This window comes from Amphiprion ocellaris, chromosome 9 (genome assembly GCF_022539595.1).
Source record: "Amphiprion ocellaris isolate individual 3 ecotype Okinawa chromosome 9, ASM2253959v1, whole genome shotgun sequence".
NCBI classification, from domain to species: Eukaryota; Metazoa; Chordata; class Actinopteri; family Pomacentridae; genus Amphiprion; species Amphiprion ocellaris.
The window spans coordinates 25980613-26000733 of record NC_072774.1 but is presented as its reverse complement, the minus strand read 5'-3'; the positions used below and the strand labels follow the sequence as shown (position 1 = coordinate 26000733).

General features: G+C 41.2%; 1 protein-coding gene across 6 annotated transcripts in view; it reads right to left on the bottom strand.

Annotated features, from left to right (window-relative positions):
- Nucleotides 1-20121, bottom strand: part of grb10b (growth factor receptor-bound protein 10b) — a 67178-nt gene that overhangs the window by 10418 nt on the left and 36639 nt on the right. For 5 of the 6 annotated variants that reach the window (XM_055013551.1, XM_055013552.1, XM_023277562.3 and 2 more), the window contains 3 exons: nt 5657-5813; nt 957-1072; nt 491-565 (listed from right to left, as the gene is read on the bottom strand). In XM_055013551.1, coding sequence (XP_054869526.1) covers nt 491-565; nt 957-1072; nt 5657-5813 — 348 coding nt within the window. Of the gene's footprint in view, nt 1-490; nt 566-956; nt 1073-5656; nt 5814-7318; nt 7810-20121 lie in introns of those variants that run through there. The other variant, XM_023277565.3, reaches the window with a different exon arrangement.

The following is a 20121-nucleotide window of genomic DNA, read 5'->3' as shown; positions in this document are numbered from 1 at the left end:
CTGCATGTAAGCCCACCATCCATTAAGACCAAAGCTCCTCAAAATACCGAGAATCTTTTTGTTTTGTCTCTCCCAGACTTTTTCTTTTTACCTCCCATCTTTTGTGAGGAACACCATACAACTTGGTCGTGGTCTGTAAGGCAGATAAATCCACATGTGACACACGAGTGTGAATTTGTACTGAGCAAACATACAGCAAATAGGTGAGGAACTGTATGTTCTATTTCTGTTTGCCTAATTCCATCCATCACAAGTGCTGGGCTTGCTTGTGTGTACCGAGACAGTCGTGTGTCAACAGAGGATCAACAGTAGTTATTACTGCAGGCTCTGACGAGACACACTGTCTAAGGGTCAGAGGTGAGGTATGCCTGCTTGATTGTACACTATGTAGCAGGTGCTGACTCCGAGGTAAACTAAACTGTGTGCGTGTCAGGAGGAGGAGTGAGAATATGACACACAGGCAGGAGGGAAATGTGTGTGCTGTACGTACCTGAAGGAGCTGAGATGGTGGAATTGTATGATTGGTTTCCTGGCACCATGCAACCATGTGCTCTGGGAAAAATGTCTGGTGGAGGAAGAAGAGGAAGGTGGAGAGAAACAGGCAGAGAATGTCAGCAACCATGACAATAATTACAGGGTCGGAATTTGTGACAGAAACAGAGACGTCACGCAAATTTCATTAGTGCAGTCAGCTGTCATAATATTTCACAAGAACATAAAATGAAGATAGACACTTAGTCAAGGAACATGCCTGTCATGGCAGCAGAAAGTCCCACTTTAGAGTAAATAATTACACCAGAACACTCTTTCATTTGACTGAGCTGTGGTGCACACATTTTAACATTTAAAAAAAGTGTAATGGAAAACAAACAAAATCCAAAACTAAAGCTTAAAACACATGTTTCATCAGGGAAGCGTCATGCAAACTGAAGAAATGTCGAAGAAAAGTAAATCACCAGGGGGTTTCTGAAGAATTCATATTTGGCATAGTTCTTCCTGAAGAGGAATCTGCTGTCGCTGTTCATGGAGGCTTGGACCTGAACCACCAACTCGTGGTCTTCAAGACAGCGTTCTGGGAGGAGACAGGTGAAGAGAAGAATGAGAACAATGCAGGAGGTCAGGATTTCTTGTACAAAATAATTCAGACTTTTCCTACAAATACAAACATGCAAAACAAGTTTTATTATTACTATTATTATTATTGTTATTATTATTATTATTATTATTATTATTATTATTATTATTATTATTATTATTATTATTATTATTATTATTATTATTATTATTATTATTATTATTATTATATTATTATTATTATTATTATTATTATTATTATTATTATTATTATTATTATTATTATAGGTGTCACATAAGCAGAACACATACATACACAGTAGCACAGAAATGTTTAATGACCTGCATATAGCGAAAGAGAAAGCTCAGTTATCAGCATTTTTTTGTAAATCAGAAACAGAAAGTAAAAAATAACCAGTATAATAAAACTGAAAGAAAAAGTATAATTACTCAGTCGAAAGTCATTTGGTTTAAATTTAAGCCTGAAAGTCTGATTCTACTCAAAATAACAGAAAACACATCAGTGCTGTGTGACTATATCACCTGTTCTTACCCAAATCAAGTAACATCTTCTTAAAATCAGTGCAGTGTTTTGTCTTTTTTTTTTTAAAACTCTGTGTTGCTCATCCATCCAATTTCATGTACTATTTCATATCCATGGTCACTTCTGTAAGCACTATTTGTCTTTGTTTTTCACTCGCTTGCACACATTTGCACTGTACTACCACATCGTAACAAAGGTTTATAGGATGCATATATCAACGCTGTCACCACACACAACCCTTCACTACAATAAGAATCAAGAACACAAAAAAAAAAAAAAAAGGCGTGTGAGGGGACCTAAAATTAAAACGATTCTGAGTTTCATCAGTGCTCATCAAACCAGCTGTGGTGACTGATGATGAGGTCCAGGCGTTTCAACGTGAATTTAAATTAAAAAAAAAGAAGAAGCTGTGATTCATCTAAAAGCGTGTCCTTGTATGAACGTGGTCAGAGGTCCTGGTGATTTATCTTTCTGGATTGTGACACTGGACCCGGATGTGAGTCAGTTACTTCCAACAGGCTCACAAGTTCATTCATGCTGTTAATAAAAGACATCCCTTCTTCCCGAGTCCATCTAATTAAACTCAGTGACTTACTTAGCTTTTGCAATACTTGTAGTTGCTCTGATATGTCTTTTTGATGTAAAAAAAAAAAAAACAAGAGAACTTCAGAGAAATCCAGCTGCGCGGCTCTATCTCACATTATTATCTCATTTCATGTGCCACCCTCCTCTTTTTCCCCTTCTGTCACAATCTCTTCACACTGTCACGACTCATCTTTCATCCTGTCGCCCGTCTGATGAGTCACTCATGTTCGTGACGGTGACTCACCCCGGCAGCAGTCCCACGGTTGTTAACCTTTTTGGGGCTGATGAGCAGAGGTCAATGTCACTTATCTCAAAGGGGCATTTCATTGCGTTCAGCAGCAGCCTGAGAGTGGGCAGCGACGTACAGGAATAGGCTTCTCTATTCAAACACTGTATTGTTCTGCACTCTCTGAGCTTCTATTCTCGTCTCCCACCCGACTGCATGCGCACACTTAAGGATCACGTATGTGCAGAGCTGACATAGACAAGAACACTGCTGTATTTTCACATAGATTCTGTCCGTTTAAAAATACATTTTGGCAATGGAAAGACATAAAACTGTTTTATCTTGACATGATGCAAAATATGAGCAAGCAGCCAAAATGGCTTTGGGGTGTTAAACTATTTTAAAAAGGACTAAAGATACACAGAGGGCTCGTAAAAATAAAATCAACACTTATCTTATTACTCATTTCAGCTTGTGACTGAGAAGCAATTAGCCACCTACTTTTTAACGACAGGAGAGAAAGATGCTCCGAAAAGCATCACAAGACAATTAACAGAGCTGCAAACGTGGCAAATCAAGACTTGGAATATCTCAATCATGTGACACCACTGAATGGAATCATCCCAACATATTTCCAACAAACACAGCAGCGATTGTGATTATTTTTACATTATTTTGCTATGGTTCCAAATCCACATGTGCCCACATCTACAAACACACGCGCCTCCAGTCAGATGGTTGCGTATCTGCGGTGGAAAGTGCATAACCTTTCAATTTTACCAAACAGCATCTCATTTACTGAAACCTCTAAACATTAAATACGATAGGTAGTAATTCCAGACGTGAAAAGAACACAGTTGCAGTACAGGTGTGCCAGAATAGAAGAAGGGCTATAATAGAATGGAGCGACTCCGAGCCAAAAATGATGTCATTCACAACAAGCCAAGCTAACTGTATTTGGCAGCATCGTGTTGGCAGCACTGATGAGAAATGTAAGCAGATCATGATGGATGGTGAAATATTAGGTTAGAGCTATGGAACCTGTACTTTGAATAATGCAATATATTTCCTGGAAGTTCTCTCAGCTGACAGTATAACAACCAGAACAGAATAAAAAAGTACACTGACATACGTTGCAGAAATCAAATGTTTTCGCTAGCGAACACACAGCTCTATAGAAAATTACAGCCCCCTTCTCTCCCACATCTGTTTAACTGTACAGACATGAGCAGAGAGCACAGGCTCAACTTGTCTTCCATAAGTGCTTTATAATTGCCCTCTCCTCAGGGGGAGTTTGGGTTTTTTTAACGTTCAGCTGGCCACAACTTTCCAAAGCTACTGTTATACTGCCAAGTCTAACACAAAAATCGCACCGGCAAAAATGCAAAGCTCCTCTTAATGCACCAACAAGTTAAAATACCTTGATTAGCACCTGGAACTGAGCGGAGTTTTTATTGTGTCACCTGATTACTGAATTAGTAGCGGTGGTCTGGTGCAATTAAGTGGAATTCAAAACAGCGAATGTTCTGGTTTTGTAGCTTCTAGTCAGTGCCAAGTTCACCTTGAATCCACTTTTTCAAATACCTCAAGCTGTGTTTACCCCTAAATCTATAAAGAATCTACTGTATGACATGTTGCTTCTGATTATAAATGACCAGACAATTAAAATGCACTTCAATCAAATCTGTTACATCAAACTCTGCGTTCTACATAGAACAATATTCCTCATTTTGAGTGCGCACAGCTATCATCCTTTTTACCCTGTATTAGTGGAGAGGTCCCTGTCTGGTGCACTGAGTGCTTCTATTTTCAGGAGTGTTGGTGTAGCTCCACTGCCGAACGAAAGAACCTCGAACACGAAAGAAAGGCTTTTAAACTCCTCATCAATCATCGCCATCACCTCCCTGACATGTCACTTACAGTGCTGGATCTATTATGTTACACCACCTCTGATACTAAGAAGACAAAGTCGAAAAAGGTCCATCAGTCACATCAGTAGCTCTCCTAATCCATAACCATCAATTATCACCTTCTCTTTCTCTAGCGTCTCATCTACTAGCATCCATCATGTGTCCCTCGTGTAATTCCTCTTCAGGAACAAGAGAAGAAAAAAAATGACATCCACCATCAACTTAACAATCTTTTTTAACAAGTAGCTCAGGGCCCATAATAATGTGAAGTGGAACTGTGACCTTAAATGAGCCTGAAAAAATACCAGGATGTTAAAATACAGTACTATCTGCTGCTGTCACGATCCTCTGCAGAAACCTTTATCTCAACAAGCAACGGCAAACTAAATTGCTCTCTAAGGCTCACAGGAGCCCAAAGATGTAGACTTCAGACAGTAAAATGTATGATAATTTGTGTCTGTTGAATTTATGAGATGGGGCCGGAGGGAGTTTCTGTAGGTTCTCCTGAGATGTCCTGTATTGGTAAACTCTAATAAGGAATCCTAAGACAGACTGTCTCCTCTAACAGTAGATCTGCTGTTTACTCAGATGTAATAACCTTAGCTGACGTACATCGCCTTTTCACACTAGCATACATATATGCACTAAAGCTGTAAAAAGATCAGAAAAATGATTTTATTAATGCCCAAACCACTATACTAAGCATCAGGTTCAAACAATGTCAAATTTCAGAAATATTCATCACCCCTCTACCACTTAATCTGTCATTTAGCATCAACTGCTGTATCTTTAATAAAAATGATGTACATGCAGCTCAGACAAGATCTTTCCATTCATTTGTCTCTTCACTATTGAATCTTCTTTCAATTGTCTCCTCCCTATTGTATCTTCTTTCAATTGTCTCTTCCCTATTGAATGAGAAAATAATCGACCTGTCACTGCTGAAGTAACTCTGCTCTCTGCTGCAGAAATTTTCCACACAGCCACTGTGTTGTACTTGATTAGATCACTGGACATTATGGCTCTATGCGTGCATATGCGGTATAGTATGCACATGCACTCATGCTTGAATACATGCCTGCGTGAGAATATGTGCCTCAACTGTCTGCCCAAGTATGCGGGCACGCATGCATGCATGCATGCATGCATACATGTGAATGCACCTGTGTAAGTCAGTGATTGTGTTGCATGTCTCAGCCCACCCAAAAGCCTACGAGTTTCTATGTGGGCAAATGAGAGCGTCCGTTCATGTGTGTTTGTGGGTGCGTTTGTGTGTCTGTGAACAGTGTTTCGGGCCTGCAGAGCTCTGCCCCTTACCTAGCCCTAGCAGCGGGTGGTGCTCAACAAGTGCCCAACTGTTGTCATCCACACAATGGCTTTTATAAACCAGGAGCTGGCACAGGTCCCTGGCTGTCATGTCGGCTGGGATCTCCACAACCTTCCCCATGCCGTCTTCACTGAAGATCTTCACAATCTGCCGGGAGAAAACAGAAGATTCGGTTACAACAAACAGAGACCACATGAAAGTAGTTTGATAAACGCAAGAATACTCTTTCAGTGACACAAACAACAAAAAAACTGTTATACAAGTGTCCTTCATATACGACAATTCAGCAAATACAAAGGATGTACATAAAATAGGATGGCGGTTTAAATATGACTTTTCATGGTAACCCCACAGGGAATACAAAGTTGTGATCTCCCCATTTTTAACTCAAATCATTTTTGAAAATTCTGCCTGATAGATGGGTGAAGCCAGCAATTTTCCTCAAACACTGTCATGGTATTTATCATATAGAACTATAGCACAAACAGGCCTGTAATTACAGCACACAATAGAGAAGAACATAGATTCAAGACTATGTAGTAATTGTGGTGTTAGAAATCACAGACAAGCTTTTCTTTCAGCAACTTGTTGCTGTAATATAAAAGCAAACATAGTGTAAAAACAAGCATCTGCTCTTGCGAACACAGTCCAGATGGGTATATACTGTACTGGAGCTGAAAATTATAGCTCCCCAAATAAATTTATGCAACTATCCAGATATAAAACATAACTATAGTTTATGTTGTTACAAACCCAAATTCAGAAACACGAAATTCTTTGTAAATTTGAATTAAAATTTCATACATGTTTAAATTTAAATATTTAACACATATTCCAACTATTAAAATTCTCCAGATTTTTTTCCCCAACTTGAGAGAAACACCTGCTTTCATTTTGTTTCCGGCAATAACACTGACTCAAACATAGACCCACAGATTTATCTATCAGTATAATATATGTACTTTTTGACTATAATGTCTAATCAGGTGCTCAACAGATAAAACTTGTGAGAAAGACACCCATTTCCATACAGACATTTGACGTGGTATGGTATACTGTAGATAAGCTTTTCTTTCACCGCGTAATCCAGAAAATATAGCTGCCATCCCTAATGTGGTAAATCGTCCTAAATTTACTTTCACCAAGTGTCCACAGGTTGTTATTCTGAAGATGTCATGCATTCACATTCACAGGATCCATATCTAAAGGCCCACAGAGAAAACTAGAGCAGCCCATTTAGCCTACACAGGAATTCAGCCTACTAAGCCTTCACATGTAATCTATGCATGCTTCCCACATAATATATCATGACAAAGAAATTCTGTTCTCTTCCTGAGCAAAGAACCAGCTTCTAGCATCTCAGCTCTCACAAATCAGGCCTGAGGCAGTGTACCCATCAAAAAACGCTCAGGACGAAAGAGCCTCGATCATTCAGAGCTGCTGACGTATCTGACTCTGTTTTATTGCTCTGCTCACATCTTGAAAAAGACAAATTGTCTTCACCCTTTCAAGTATTTACACATTCCATTTCTTGCCTCTGGTTAAGCATGGCAGTACTTCAAAGAGAGCCAGTCTTAAATTGTAAAAAAAGGAGGCATAGAGAGGCAGACGAACACAAGGAGAGATAAGAGGCACAGAAACAGCGGTCTTACCTCCACGGCCCGCAATAGGCAGCAGTCCGGGGAACACGAAGGCATTTTTTGGAGTGAGTCCGGCTTCCAGAGCGCTCACATAAACACACACACTCACTCACACACAGTCACTGAGACAGAAAACCTTGTCGTTCTGTCGCCCTGTCTCCTCCAGGAAGAAAGATACAAATTTGAACGCCGACAGCTGACAGTTGTGCTACCTGTCACACAGCTAGTCCTTCAGTCTGTCTGCAGGCCGCCGGCTCTGTCAAAATAATGAAAAAGAACTGCCTGTGTGACCTAAAGCCGGTATGTGTACAGCACACAGAAACAGTCAGCGATCGGATGGCAGCAGGTACAGTACAGTGCTTCCAGTGCCGGCTGAGTCTGACAACTATCGTTTTTCTCTCTCTCTCTCTCTCTCTCTCTCCCTCTCTCCCCCTCACAAAGGGTTATAGCCTCAGCCACGGGCTCTGAGGCTCACTGAATCAAACCACACGCTCACCAACCAATCATAAAGCTGCAGCGGGCTGATGTAATCATTCCCACACAGACCTAGGCGCGCACACGTAGACATGCACACACACACACACACACACACACACACACACACACACACACACACACACACACACACACACTACACTAGACACACAGACGCACAGTCATGCACAGACACAGCCAACTTTTTCAGACCTCTCGAAGCTCTCTGCTGCTTCAGTTTCTTTTCAGAGCTCGATGCAGGAGAAGGGTGTGGGGCAGCGAGGAGGAAATAAAGGAGGAAAGTTTGTTGCTTCTCTTTGCCTCCAAGTTTTCAAGTGAGGGGTTTGTTGCCCTGTATGTTGTTGTTTTTTTCTCCGCTTCTTTGCCTCTCTTTCCTCTCCCCCCCCATCCTCCCTTCCTGTGGCTTAACCTTGAACTCCCCAGTCAGATCTCGCTGCCTCTTATAGCAGTAACAAGACTCATTACAGAGCAAATGAAATGAAACAAACCTGGAGCAGCACTTGAGCGCTCCAACCTTCTACTCCTCCCCTGGTGGCTCGCTTCGTGCCAACATTCTTTCTCTCCAAAGAACAAAAAAAAAAAAAAAAGAAAGCTGGAGACTTTTGCACACACAGCCCCAACCCCTCTTTTTAACTCTGATATTTAATACAGCATCAGATGGACAAAAGCTTTGACACACCCCGTCTGGGAGAGGCGAGAACAGCTTTAAGTTGTCCTGAAGAAACTTCTTTCTTTCCTTTAGTTTTTCAGGGGAAGTGAGGGTGTGTGTGGTTGTACATGTGTGGGTGAGGTGTAATCCAGGAATGAGCAGCACGGTTCGGCAGAAGGAAGCAGGAAATACTGGTAGAAGTGGTAGCAGTCAAGGAGATACAACTTAATTTACTACACCGGGGAACTTTGTGGGGGAATGAGAGGAAGGAGGGAGGCGACAGGGGAAGTCTGGGGCTTTGAGAAAGGAGAGAGAGAGAGGAGAGAGAGAGGGAAGCGAGTGTATGATTGCACATGCACACAAGCATGTATGTGGGAGTGTGTGTGGGACAGGCAGAAACAGGAGACAGACGGATGTGAGAAGCGAAGGAAAAAGAGTGGGAAGCTGAGGGAAGCGAGAGAGAGAGAGAGAGCGAGCGAGAGACACTGTCTGGTGACACACTGCAGCAGAATGTGTAGTATGAATGCTTTCTACTGTTAACTACATATCTGGCCTGCACAGCTGTCTCTCTGCTACCAACCCCCTCACTGCTCCAACACTCAGACACACTCCCATGTCTACGTCACGGTGTGTCAGCCAGAGGGGGGAAAGCCCCAACAAGGCTGCACTCATCGCACATGGTGCAACGGAGGTTTTCTGGTCAATCACTTCACAAACTGACGCAGAGTTATCTGAAAAAAACAACTGGAGATGTTATCTGCTTTTAGCAAACAGTCACAGTCATTTCATGGGAGAACATGAAACCAGAAAAACGCGATGCACGAACCCGGTTTGGCATGAAAGGTTCAACGGGTTCAATGTGGGTTTTCCGTTTGACATAATTACAACAGGATTATCATGATGCAGAGGTGGTGTCAGGTCTTTGTTTTGTCACAGCTGAGACTGAAGCGTTGACAGTCAAGTCCAAGCAAATCTTGTTCAAGGTGTGACACAATACCCAGCGAAAGAAGCCGGTGATTCTGAATTTGGAGAAACTATAGAAATAATAATAATTAAAAAAAACAAAGATATATTAATATAAACATAAATATGGGAAGAATCAACCTCACTGCCTGCAACAGCAAACACTGCAATCCTATTTGACACAGAGCATTAAGCTAAGCACTGTTTAATTATATGGTTCAGTATTTAGCTGTAGTTTTCAACCTAATCTAATGTAAACAGAGTTAGATCTTTACACGCCAATGTCAAATGGAGGTTAATTACATGTTCTCATGTCAGATATTGGGGTTTGTGTGCATCATTAGCAGCGTAGTATCAGCATAATTTAGTTGGAACAAATGCTCTGAACCTAAGGGTGCTCCATTTAGAGCCACTTACCTCCACAAAATCTAATACCACAGCAGAGTATAGTGCACAATGTAAAGGACAAAATTACTACAAAGAGGCTTGGCTGGTGAATGGAGAAATCAGGATAAACAGAAGGCAGCTGGTAGGAAAAAGCAGTAAAAAATAATAACCTGCCGCTGCGGAGGAGCATGAATAGTAAGTAAAGTATGTCCTTAACATACAACTATAAAAACCACCTTAGAGACATCTTTGCCTGGGAGAGATGCACCTGAACTAACATCATGTTGTGTTGTGTTTTCTGTCATAAGCAGAAAAAATAAATCAAATGACTAAACATATATTAATTTGGGCAGGAGCTGATAGTTCATTAGCTGTGGAACTGACAGCAGAGTGATATCTTTCAACTGACCTACTCTACTTTAAGACGTCTTCTTAAAGGAAAACCGTAGATAAATGAGGTATGAATAGGTGAGAAAGAATACAAGGAAGAGAGACAGAAAGAAAGAAGTCTTTTAATGCTTTTAAACAAGTCCTCATTTAGATGGAGGAGCAGAGTGAGGCCTCTCAACCTCTCTGATGACTCAGGTCTGATAACTGCCCTGTGATGTAATCCCCCAGGGAGAGACTGAAAGCTTCGGGCAACACACATTTACACAAATGTACGCACACACTCCATCAGACACACAGGCACCCACAGATATCCGAAGACACACACACCCACGTTACTGAACAAATATGCATTATATTGTTAATTCTGAATACATTACAGTTTCTGCACACACACACAGTCCTCCCACAGACACACACACAGACACACACATATACACACACGCACACACACAAAGACAGAAACTAGACAAGCACAATTAGACAAAGAGAAACTGAAGTAGGTACACAGGCGTGTGTGTGCACGCCCAGCAGCTGACATGCGTTCACACATCAATCTCTCAGAGAATTGGCTGCTGGTCTATAAATAGTTCCTCTGGTATTACATACACATTACAAGCCATTACATCAGACAGGAGTTACTAAAAGACTATTAGCCATTAGGTATACAAGCCCGCACATTTTAGGATCCATTACATGTGGGCAAGGTTGTGAAGCGTTAAAAAAAAAGCAGCAACCTGGACAACAGCTGTATCAGAGACTTTTAGACTGCTCTGGTCACATCACATAAATTCAACATCAAAGTCAAACCTGATGCCTGCCCCCGCGTCAGCACTTCCTGGAATATTCAAGCGAGAGGGGAATTCTTTTCTGTTAACTCACACGGGGGAATTTTTTTTTGAGAGATAAGTCTTCAGGCTACGAGCAATTATGGCCGAACCCAACCTTAACCACAGACTTTCAACGAACCGTAGCGTCTGAAACCCCAACATCAGGCTGGCCGAGCTTGCTGGTAGAACAAACACATGATATTTGTAGCAAAAAACACAAACATTCCCCTATATCTTCAGAACTCATACAGTATAGTCCTATATGATTCATTATTATCGGGATTAGTATAACATTTTTAGAGAGAGACTGAGAAAAAGCAACAACAGAATGGTAAATGGCATTTTGTTAGATTTAACTAAGGAAATCTCAAATGAGAGACTATGACTGGGGAGATGGGCAGTGTGAAGATGCAAGCTATGTCATTTGAAGTATAAAACATTACATTAGTGATTATAAAAGCAAAATCAAGTGAAAAAATAAGCTACAATTCCACTGTTCCAATGCACCATTACTGAGGCTTTTTCAGTTTTCTTGCACAAGCATTGACTTGTCAAGCCACTTGCAAGATTCTGGCTTTTAGTAGGTCATCAGTCTTCCCAATGCAACACTTAGCTATATCTGCTGTCTCTGTTTTACAAAAGCCCCACATGTTTCCAGGAAAGAAGTGCAGCCATTGATAAGCTGATTTGGCTCACACCACCCACCCATGCTCCATATTCCCACTAACAAGTAGCCTCTATAAAGCCCCTCTGACTGTAATGTGGTGCTGTGTGTGGTCTGGGCTGCCCCTGGAAACTGACGTCCGGATGATGAGATGGAGACACAAAAACCTGAATGAGCCTCGGACAATTGGCCGTCCCCGCTCAGCGCCTGTAGTCAGCAGGAGTGGGAGGCACTAGCCAAGAAAACTCTGCTGACTCATGAGGAAGGGACACTGAACTGTCCCCTGTCATCCAATTACCGTGTCAAATTAAGACCCAAGATATAGAGGCCTATCTGGGCTCGGTGAAGCAAAATAAGGCAGAAAGGGATTTAGTGGGCAGGGGACAGAAAGAGGGAAACGGGAGGACGGAGGAGAGATGGAGGGGTGATATTTAGGGAAAATGTATAAAGAGAAACATAGGAGGGAAAGACTCCCAGTGCACACCAACAATACAGCGTCATGCACAGTGGCAGGCTGCCATCGCCGCCATGCATCAGACCATACACTGTATATTGGGCAGTTAGTTAGCCCACAGAGGCCGCTCTGTCTGTCAACAATGGAGGCTCAACACCCACTCAGACTCACAAACCTGAAGGTTGGAAGATGCTGGAACTGAGAGGAGTCAAATTTAATTAGCAATGCAGGTCACGTAGCGCAAATTCAGGTCAGACCTTTGGACGAGCCATAAATAATATTAAACAGATGTATCTCCAACAAAAGGCAGACATTAGGAATCTGGAGGTAGAAGCACAGTGAAATCTCTTTTCTTGTGAAGTTATGGTTGAAGTGCAAATGCTTCTTCTTAGCTAGAAACTCCACTAGACAAAATTCTCCAAACAAAAAAACAAAGCTGCACACCCACAAGTATTACAATGCTCTTTCAGTTTTAGCTCTTCAGTTCCTGGGTTTCTGCCCCCGATGAATGCTGCATGGTGACCACACTTTCACAATCACATCAATTTTTCAGTTCTTATCTGATGTTTTGCAGTCAGTTTAAATAAAAAAAGGTAGGTTGCCAATGTTTTGTTTGAATTTGAATTCAGTCGGCTCAAAGGCAAACCTTTTCCGTGTTTACTTCGATTTGATTTACACATGTTCAGTCTACTACAGCACACTTATTAAAGGCCATCTTGATGGGGATATGATAATGCAAGAACAGTCTCTCCCCTATTTACTGGAACTACCTGCTGGGCACCACCCTGCATGGAGTCAAATATTTTACCAACAGGGGTAAAAGTGGAAGCGAATGCCTAATTGTGCACCGGGGCTGATTGCCAGCAAACCCTGGGTAGGAAATGTACTTTCAGACCAGCGCTGATTTGGACCCTATTGTCTTATTACAGCGGGAGGGCAGAAGGAGGGGGCAGGGAGATTATAATTGGGCAAACAAAGGGTGACATCATGGGCATGAGTTTGGCAACAAACTGGAAATGGTCCACTTGTATGGCAAGCAGCAGCAGCAGCATCAGAGAGAGTTTAAACCACCAGTGGGCATGTTTACATTTGATATATTTGAGAAAACTTTCATAATACTGTTGAAACAGACAGCAAAGGAAATTAAAAAAAAAACAACAAAAAAACTGAGTTGTAAGCACATTAAAAACAGAAGTGACCAGTTTTGATAACTGTGCAATTAAAAATACAGAATAATATGTACAATACAACTAATAAAAGAAAAAAGAACATTGCAGTCTGGAGAGAACAGATGTACAGGTTCCTCTGTGGCATGAGTGCAGAGAAGGACACATCACAGGCCAGTACAAACAATCACTTCCCATTCAGAGGAATCACAGTACAGTATGTGCCTCAGTTCTGTACAAACTGTCCCCAGTAATGGAGAGCTTTCTCTGGAGATGTCAAGATCACAGTGGCTTCTGTCTGTCACTCTCTCTCTGCTCATATATTCCCACTGCCAGCTCTTTGAGTGGGGTGATTGTTAGATTTCTTTGCTGGAAGTCTTTTTAAACTAAAAAAAAAAAAAAAACAACAACCGTGAAGGCTGAGGGCCACAGTTTAATTTCTAATGTCAGCTTGCCCCTCAACATATTTGTGGTTTAAACTTACATTTTATAACAACCAGACATCACAAATGAGAAGATTTCTTTGCTCTTCCTCATTGCTTGACGACTCTCTTTTTATAGCTGGAGCCGTCTCCTTGATTTGACATCCAGTATTAGCTGATATGCTCATTTCTGTAGTAACCTGATTAACTTGGTACAGCTCGAGTAGATAAGAAACTGTTTCCTCTGCACCGAATGCTTAATATAATAACCAAATAATCTAATCAAACGACTCCATGTAACAGATTACTGCCTCCAAAAACTTTCACAACACTGCTTAATTAAAATATCCCTGTTTTAGCAGCAGTTAATTTCTCCCTTCTGCTTATTCCTATTTCTTCCCTCCTTTTCTGCCTCCTCACAGCAGCAGCAGCTTCAGAAATCTGAGCTGTCCTACTTTCCCCAGACAGAGACATAGAGAGGGAGAGAGGGCGAGGACAGGGGGAAGGCAAAGAGAGAGGGAAATGCAGTCTCCATGACCTACATGAGTGCAACAGCTCTGTTCAGCTTCGGCCAAACGAAACGCATACAGGCAGCAACACATAGCTCTCTTTGTGCAACATATGGACCCAAACAAACCCAGACGCGAGCATAAACACACCTGTATTCACACACATGTGGCTGTGCGCTGGAACAAGATCTGCTGCTTTAAAGGTCACGTGCGTCCAACAGAATTATACCTTGAAACTGTGTCGTCATGTATTTGCACACACACTCGATACTCCATCAAATATAGAGACGGCAGCGGGGGGCAGAGAGCAAACACTATCAGGGATTCCCATTAGTTGCAGGAGTAATGGGATCTCGCCCTTTTAGCTGGGAGAAATTTGTAGCTTCTAATCTTACACTGGCCGCCTTCTGGGACAAGGAGTGAAGGATGGACCATTAAAGGTGCATCATCCCCGAGCGCCTGGGTGGTCCACTCAGGCTCCCATGGAAACACACTTATTTAGTTCAGTTTAATGCAGGGAGGAACTGAAGACACAATTAAATACTAATTATTATTTATTATGCAAGGCTTGTGGTTTTCTAAGTCAGTAAAGAATTCTCTAAATAGAAAAGTCCTTATAAATTCATCACTTAAATATTAAGTGTAATGACACAGTTTAACACTGAGATCAAAGGGATCCACATTCATTTACTTGACAGCCTGTACAATTTAATTACTGCCATTATTTACGCTTGCTCAGGACTCTACTTGCTCTTTCTTGTTTCCCTGTGAGCTTCAACATAATAGTACATTAAAATATAGTTGAAAGTGCTCCAAGCACAAAGACAAAACAGTTGAGATCAGAAATGTTGCATGTAAATATTGCACTATTTTGAAACTGTTCAAAAATGTCATGATTGTGTTTTATAAACTCATTTGTACTGTTTTCTTGCAGCACTACACCATAAAAACTGTATTTGAAGTAAAGTACTGTTGCCTGCCTGTCCCCCCTGGCAGTTTACTTATGTGGATTCCATCAAGTTGAAATTACATTTTGTACATTTAAACTGATTGTACGATTTTGGCAAAAGTGCAAAAATTTGCTTTATTGCTCCTTTAGCATTGCACATGCATGTTTCTTAAAATTGTATTGTTTTCTTCAAGCAGAATTACAGAAAAAAAGGAAAGAATACTAAGCCTAGCGACAAAATCATGTTTCACCTTTTCTGTGTGGGTAAAGCAAATTCTTCATTTGTAGAAATTGGAAACTTCATGTTCTTAAAATTGCAGGAATGGTCATTTGAGAGGAATCAAATGATTTAAGGACATCTAACTTGTTAACTAATTTGAATAAACTTAATTCAATTGCATGTTTAAATTGAATAAACTCATTTAAGTTCAGCTGACTTCTATTTTTTCAGGTACTTACATGCATTTTTATGCTACAGTGGAATCAAAGCTTCTTGTAGCTGCAGGTAACTTGGTGGCGGCGATGATGTTGACTTATCTGTTTTTACTGGAAGTGTGTTCATTATTTAGTGAGCAGCAGGATAATTCTAATCCAGTATTTTGTGTCATAAATACACTTCTCACACAATAAGCTCCTCTCAGAAGGTCTTAATTTCAGTGGGGGCTTTGATATTTGTGACTGGTCCAGCTCAAGGTGTGTTTTCTAAGCAAATCCCAGAGATATTATTCTAATGCACAAACAGTTTTTTACATAATCACAATGGTCATTGCACAAGCTATGAGATGCTGCTCTGTTCCCAGTTGGCTTTTCCCAGTGCCAATTTTGAAGACTTATTTATTTAAACTAAACCATTACTCAGACTAATCATCCCAGCCCACCGTGTTATTAAACAGGCCGTGTGTGTGTGTGTGTGTGTGTGTGTGTGTGTGTGTGTGTGTGTGAGTGAGTGTTTCTGTGGCAGTGTGGCAGTAGCATGTCTAGCTCGCAGGTCGAGGCATGTTTCCATTTAGCAGCTTGGGATAAATATGGCGCTGACACATGAGATGTTCCAGACTTAACCGCAACCTGCCTGGCTCTCCTCCAGGTTGCATTTGTTCAACAGCAGCCAAACAATTTGTATTTCACAGCAACTGAATGCTGCAAATCTACTCAGTCACTCACAATGCACTGTGTGTGTGTGTGTGTGTGTGTGTGTGTGTGTGTGTGTGTGTGTGTGTGTGTGTGTGTGTGTGTGTGTGTGTGTGTGTGTGTGTGTGTGTGTGTGTGTGTGTGTGTGTGTGTGTGTGTGCCTTGGGCTCTGAGACTAGATGTAATGTCAGGAATAATGAGGCCAACAGGCAGGCATGCATCAAATATACACACATGGACGCGAGCATGCACAAGCTCAATAAAACATCCAGAACGACTGCGTAATTTATATTCACATCGGTTACAAATAATCACAAAGACATAAACAATCCAAGTGGCATAAACAGTACAAATCACACACATGTCCACCGCAAACATAAACGTGACTATCCGACGATTACACAATACAACAAGTGCCTGTATGTGTGTGTTCTACGTTTCACTTTAAGATCCATTTAAAAGCGGACGGGCTGCTGGAAGAGTGAGCCAGCAGATTTCTGGCGCTGTGTCACCTTTGATCTCTGCACACTGCGGCTTGCAGAACACATCAGCACTACAATGAGAAGCAGAGCCGCACATAAACATACTGTCGAACGCCCTCACAGATGCACAGTATCCCCGCTCGTAAAGGCAAACATACATACGCTGAACGCACGCGAAAAGTACGCACACAATACACAAAACAGAGCCTCATCACAAACACACCCCGACTTTTAAATACACACACTCCTGCACACGGCCACCAACGTTCCCACACGTTGAGGCCAACAGTTTGGGCATCGACAGCATTCCATTCTGCTTTTACAGTGGAAAAATCTGCCCTTTGACACAGAGTATTTCCAACATTCAGGAAGGCAGCAGCCAGGGAATGCTGTGTTTCAGCGCCGAGAGAGCGGGAGGAGGAATGGATCGATGCCCGTTATTTATATGTCAAGTGTTTCTAGTTAAATGCGGCTGCTTTCTTTGCAGCAGCTAGAATAGATGTTAGGCAAGTATTCAACGTGCCAAGCTTGTTTCGTTAAATTGATAATCCATTCCGACTTAGGTGATAAAGATCAACAATTTGCAGACACCACTTGGCTTTGAAGTACTTCATTCTTCTAGATCTGCTTGTGCATTTGTTTGTAGTTAAGCTAAACTACATTAATCAGGTCAGCACAGACATGACGACAGGCTTCTGCACACTGTTCTATTCATACCACATAACTACAGTTGCGTTACCCCTAATATCGAATACAGACACTATACGGAGCTCCTGTGGATGTTTGATGTGACACTGCACTTCTCATACAGCAGCTGGTTACAGATTGACCTGAACTTTCCACTGTATTTGGGTTCCGTCAATGGAAATTTCATTTCTACAAATCAAAGCACCTCCAAAGTCTGACAGCAGCTACTTTATTAAATGTTTGTTTGTAAATGATGAATTAAAAAGGTGTGGATGACCGAGGATCTACTTGTACAGTATCTCCTCACGACGAGCATTTGTTTTAAGCACCATTGGTTTTTCTGGGACACGTGTCGGCACAGTCCACGCAGACTTCACACGGATGTCTGCGCAAACAATCTCAGACTTGAGGAGATGATGAAAGTCAAATGACACTTTCCCTTGCAGACATGCAGAAAGCATAAACTGAACTTCTAAACTTTGATTATACTCCCTTGTGAAGGTGCACACAGACAGCTGCGTAGTTATTATTCTTATGCAACACTTTCACAGGATCCATCATTACAGTACTTTCCATTCATTGTCTATACAAGCTGGAACGCTACGCATTCTGGTTCCGCTGCGATGTCGTTCGAAAGACGATGTATCTTGTTGGCTGCTCCTCTTTTGCATAAAGCTAAGGTCTTGGCTATTTTATGCAAATATCCTGCATGAAATGTTTTCAGAAAGCTATTTTGGTGAACCGTTTTTGCAAATTGTAAAAGAACGTTTTCAAACAAAATGAATGAAGAGTTCTTCCAATTAGGCCAGTGTTTGCAGTGTTGTAGGAGGGTGCAGCCTATAATGGTTTCCTGTTGGAGAGCTCATATTAATATTGTATCATAACTCTGCCGAGTTAAACAGCTTACAGTCAAGGCAGCTTGACCGCTTGCATCCAAAAACACCCCTATGGACACATCCCATTATAACATTTTTCTAATCTACAGAAGTCCACTTACATCGTTTCTTACACGCACAGTAGGTCATATTTGTGTATTATGTAAATATATACAACTTCCAAACATGCGCACTAATGTAGACCTTGAAATTTACGTATGTCATTCAGACCCTAACAGATCCTTGCATACTTGTGTACCTGACTTTAATGTTGCCCTCTGCTTGTATCATCTGATGTGTTACTTTGTAAGAAGATAATAGGTCAGTGAAATATTAAGAAATTCTAGTTTAAATTTGAAGTTTTACCATTGGCTGCCAATTACTTTACAGATTCCTTTCAACTACTTGGCCAGACTGCAATTAATAGTGAGCACATAAAACAATTGTATTTTGCAGCATATCACAGGTCAAAAAAGATGACATGCAATTCAGTAAGCTTTTCTGGAATGAATTTAATTGAAATTAAAAGGGAAAAAAGGACTATTAAATTGAGTAAAGAAAGTCAATAGAATGAGAAAAAGTGCAACAAGCTAACATAGTGGACTTGCTTTATTTTCAGTCTTGCACAATCTTCAGAGTGATTTTTTTTTTTTTAATTTAGATTGATTTAAATCACATGATTTCTACAACTTGGAGGCCTCGGGTGTCATGAGCTCATCATTTAAATTATATCTCAGAACAGCACACTTGATACTGGCAGCTGGTTAGCAAAATACTTTTTTTGATAAGTAGATGTCACTGCTTTGAAGTCTGGCTGACTCAACTGGAGGCAAAGTCATGCAGACAGGGAGAGAAAGAGGTGAGGAAAAGTGAGATGAGATGGAAAAGTGATCAGCAGCACCATCATTAGAGCAAATGCTAATGATCCCTTCGGGGACACTGTGGCACAGAAATTGCCAAGAATACAATCCAGACAAGAAACAGACAGAAAGTGATGCTAAGGAAACGGAACGCGAGTGACCTCATGCTAAACTGAAATGACAGCCTGACACTGCAAACGTGCAACGATATTTTTATCCTGTTCAAAGATACGTAAGAAATGGCTCTACGCATTGTTAAATTCTGTGTCCTGGTTATGGGCTGCACATAGCTCTCATACTGTACATGCTGTCTCCATTTTATAATCTAATACTATAAATAGGTGCAACATTTGCATAACCCGTATTTACATACATAGCTGTATTCACTTTCACATGCTGTTGCAACTATCGGAAAACACGTGACAAGATCAGGTGCAGTATTTGCACAACCCTGAACATATTTATATACTGTACATAGCAGCCTCCGAGTGACGAATAAAAACAAGCCTTTATTTTGTTAATGCGAGAAATAATGCTAGCAAGTTTGCTTAAATCTACTCGATATAGAAAGCAGTAGAACTATCTTCTAGTCAGGCTTTTCAACTGGACAATGATGCTGGCACTGAGGACCAACAGCCCATTTGCTAACATTATTAGTGCCAACCTAATCTCCCCAGCTTGTCTGGCACCAGGCACTATTTTAGATCTCTTAGCCTACTTCATCACGTGCAAATAAGCATTCATCTAGAGAACTAAATTGTTACAGGACTCTACCCACGGTGATCCGGCCTCGCTCAACAGGAATTCCCACTAAACTCAAAGTTTGGAGAAGAGGACCAAAAAGTGGCGCTACGACAGAGAGACACATGAAGATAAACTCTGATATACAGTCCAAGACACACAGAAAT